Source organism: Copidosoma floridanum, unplaced genomic scaffold (assembly GCF_036245765.1).
Source record: "Copidosoma floridanum isolate Cflo_tuat_1 unplaced genomic scaffold, Cflo_Japanese_pri ptg000004l, whole genome shotgun sequence".
Taxonomy (NCBI): Eukaryota; Metazoa; Arthropoda; class Insecta; order Hymenoptera; family Encyrtidae; genus Copidosoma; species Copidosoma floridanum.
Window position 1 is genome coordinate 23,753,175 of NW_028321881.1, and position 3,705 is coordinate 23,756,879.

At 51.4% G+C, this 3,705-nt stretch overlaps 2 protein-coding genes across 2 annotated transcripts; both read right to left on the reverse strand.

The window, feature by feature from the left end:
* Positions 1-826: 826 nt before the first annotated feature.
* LOC149375773 (uncharacterized) lies at positions 827-1,578 on the reverse strand. The gene is made up of 3 exons (XM_089596411.1): positions 1,484-1,578; positions 1,178-1,400; positions 827-1,117 (listed from the first exon to the last, which is right to left on the reverse strand). The coding sequence occupies exons 1-3, from the start codon at positions 1,576-1,578 to the stop codon at positions 827-829; spliced, it is 609 nt and encodes a 202-aa protein (XP_089452537.1).
* Positions 1,579-2,700: 1,122 nt separating this feature from the next.
* On the reverse strand, positions 2,701-3,345 carry LOC149375774 (uncharacterized). The gene has a single exon (XM_089596417.1). The coding sequence runs from the start codon at positions 3,343-3,345 to the stop codon at positions 2,701-2,703; it is 645 nt and encodes a 214-aa protein (XP_089452543.1).
* Between the last annotated feature and the right edge of the window lie 360 nt (positions 3,346-3,705).

Genomic DNA, 3,705 nt, shown 5'->3' on the forward strand with positions numbered 1-3,705 from the left:
ATCTGTAAGTGTCCCTGTGTTAGTTTAGGGAGAGTGTGTGATGCATATATCTGAGAAGAATGTTTTAACCGCCGCTTACTTCTATACATGACGGGTGCTAGTTTTTGTTGGCCCGCATCAAGCAAGGGAGTGCCACCTATGGAAGCAGCAAAAAGCGAAGAACAAGGAGCACAAGCAGAGCCGGCCGATGCATTCACACCGATGGAGGCATGGGGCACTAGTTTTCTATCCACATCACCGCAGATACACACGCCAACACCACACACGCCCCCCACCCCCTACACACTTTAGGGTGGAGCCACCAGGGAGATCATCGTATCTCACAGCATTAGCAAGCAAGCTTGCCACCAGTTGCTAGAGGTGCCAATCCTCTTGAGTCCTGAGAAGGACTCGGGGTCCTTGAGAATTGGCACCCTTGTTCTAGCGCTTCATTGATGCTATTTCATGCTGATTAGTATAGATACTTAGCGCAGCTTAGATTCACATCAGTTAACTCAGGGGTCCACTCTCACTGCGCGGCGGCTCTCTCCTTGTCTTTTTTCTGCCGAATGACGTATCCAACGAAACCATTCACTACCCTCTATTCCTCTTCAGTGCGTAGCATCTTAGAGATAATGGTTTCAGGAGAAGAGGCCACGTTGAGCCAGTCCATCAGCTGCTGGCACTCTTGGTACTATCTATCACACACAAAAAATGTATGTTTGACAGTATCATTTAGCGTAGTGTAGCAAGTGCATCTGGGTGATGCCTTCACCACCATGCGGTAAAGATAAGCACTAAACTGGCCATGCCCGGAGAGGAACTGGGTGAGATAGTAATTTATCTCTCAGTGTCCCCTCTCCACCCATGGTCGCAGTTGCGGTATCAAACGGTGCGTCCATCTACCAACACCAGCCCGATCCCACTCCTGTTGCCACATCGTCAACGTTTCTTTCCACCTGTCACTATCGCTTTCGTCGCTGGAGCCCAGGAATTTTCTTTGCTGCTCTCGCGCAAGCAACACGACGGGAATCGTTCGTGCTATCACCATAGCAGCAGCGGACGAGACCGTGCGATAGGCACACGCGATTTTTAAGGATCCGATGCGCTGTACTGAAGTTAAGCGCTCTTGGACATCCTTCCTCGCGAGTGCATTCACTTATACCTCTGCGCCGTACAGCAGGATTGAGTTGAATACCAACGTGAGGAGCCGTCTTATGGCTTCCCACGGGCCTCTAACGTTCAGCATTAACTGTGAAAGCACCCCAGAGATGCTAGTGGTTTTATTGGCTGCTTTCCTGACGTGCTCCCCGAAGGTGAGTCGTAAATCGATCCACACTCCGAGGTAGTGCACAGCCGGACTCGCGCAGATTACCTTACCTACAACGCTCAGGTGAAAGTTTTCCCCAAACCATCTCTGCCTGGTAAGGACGATAATCTTCGTTTTTCCTACAGCTAGCTCAAAACCGTGATCCCGGAGCCACTCCGACACTATCGCGACAACCCAACATATTTGCGCTCGGCCTTTTCTCGCGATCTCGCCATGACGTGCAATGCTATGTCGTCAGCTAAGCCCGTCAGCTTGACCTCTAGGGGCATTTTAAGACGTAAATGTTTATCATAAATCAGGTTCCAGAGATCGGAGCAAGGGCAGATCCCTGGGCAACCCCCGACGTCAGTCACCTCTCTCTTGGTACATCTTTCGTGTCGTACCAGAGTTCTCGATCCTGGAGGTAACTGTCCAGGATCTTTTTCAGGTAGTCCGGTACATTCTGACGCTTAAGGGCCCTCATTATGTCGGGCCATTTTGCCGAGTTAAAGGCATTCTTTAAGCCATAGCCGTTGATCGCCCCTTTTGGAACCCGTACTGATTTTCTGATGGGCTGACTTCCCCTCTTAAGCGGTTTCTTATCAGCCTCTCTAGTATTCTTCCAGCATTTTTTAACATACCAAAGGGCCAGAATAACGACGGGATCAGGGGGGGTGGTTTGCCCTTGTCCAGAAGAACAAGCCTTTGTATCTTCCACCACTCATTGAACAGTCCAACGTGCAGGCACGCATTAAACACATGTCCAACAAAACGTGTGGCCTCTCCGCAGCTATGATCTTGAGGACCTTGGATGGCACCCCGTCCGGACCAAGGGACTTTCGCCCCAGCGTCTCCGATGCCACCGACCTCAATTCATCAAGGGTAAAAAGAGGTACTTGTTCTGCACTTATGTCCTCCCGCCTTCCATCGGGATGCTCCGGAAAGAGGCAAAGGACCACTCTCTCCAAGACGATCTAGTAGCTCAGGCCCCACGTGTACTTATCAACCTTAGTGATGAGCTCGCGCCAGCATCGGTTCTTGCTCACCTTGATCGCCCTCACCAACGCTTTTTCTTCTCTCTTGTACGCGGCAACAGCTGCCCTGGCGCCTTTGCGAGTTCTGTGTCTCTGTGCAAGACGCCGTAGATGCTGCGCCTCTCTGCGCAAGTTAGCGATGTCCTCAGTCCACCAGTAGCACGAACGTCAACCTCTTCTGGCCGACCTTTAAGGCATACACGCGCCGCACCATTCCTTGACCCGTCTCGTAGTGCTGGTCACGAGTGTCTTGGCCTCCACTGGATTTGTGATTTTGTTTAAATCAGCTGGAGGTGGTGCGCTAACCATCGCTTCCAGCAGCAAATCTTGGTTGAGTTTTGCCACGTTCCACCTGGCAGTGCGTCTTCGAATTACATCTCATGAGCCTGCACCACCATCCTTGTTTATCACGAAGCTGACATACTGGTAATAACCAGCCATGTTGTCCTCCATGACTTGCCAGTCAGACACTCGTGCCACCATTTCTGACGACACTAGCAAGAGATCGATGATCGTCCCCCAGTTACCAGGTCGCCTGAACGTTGCTGAACCACCAGAGTTCATGACGATGAGATCCTGCCTTGCAGACATATACAGCACCGCCCACCCTCTGCGGTCGGTTCTCGGCTCCCCCCAAGCGATGGCCTTGGAGTTAAAGTCGCCAGCTAGGACTACATCACTACTTTCCCTGCACACTTGAACGGCATACTCGAGTTTGGCAAGTCGTTCTCTGAAGACACCAATCGAAATGTTAGGGGACATGTAGCAACTCACATAGAAACCACTGCCACATCTGATCGATACGAACCCGTCTCCACCTCCGGTATCGGATACGGAGAATTCGTTGCTGTGAATCAGGATGGCCGCGCCTATCGTCCTGTTGCAATACCAGCCTCGGCCCAGTAACGTGCGGGATGGCTCATTGATAAAGAGCATATCCACACCCCAGGCACAAGAGAACTGGTCCAGCAGATCGTATGCGAGCATGGTCCTATCCAGGTTTACCTGCAGAATCATCGCCATTTCTGTTGAGCCGTCCCTTCAGGCGCCTGAGGCGCCTGACACCCGCCAGTCCCAGCGACATGTCTGGTGCCTGGTTTCGGGACAACGTTTTTGCACAGGAAACAGCTCACTTCTTTTTTGGAGCAGTTACGTTCCACGTGTCCCTTCGTAACAGTAGTAGTGGTGGTAGTAGTAGTAGTAGTAGCAGCAGCAGCGGCACCCATACCTAATAAGACTCTTCCATGCAACGTGGCTTTAGTTGTACCCCGGAACTACGTTATCATTACTTTAGGGTGGAGCTACCAGGGAGACCAACGTGTCTCACAGCATAAACAGGCAAGGCCACTACTAGTTGCTAGAGGTTCCAATCACTTTGAGTCT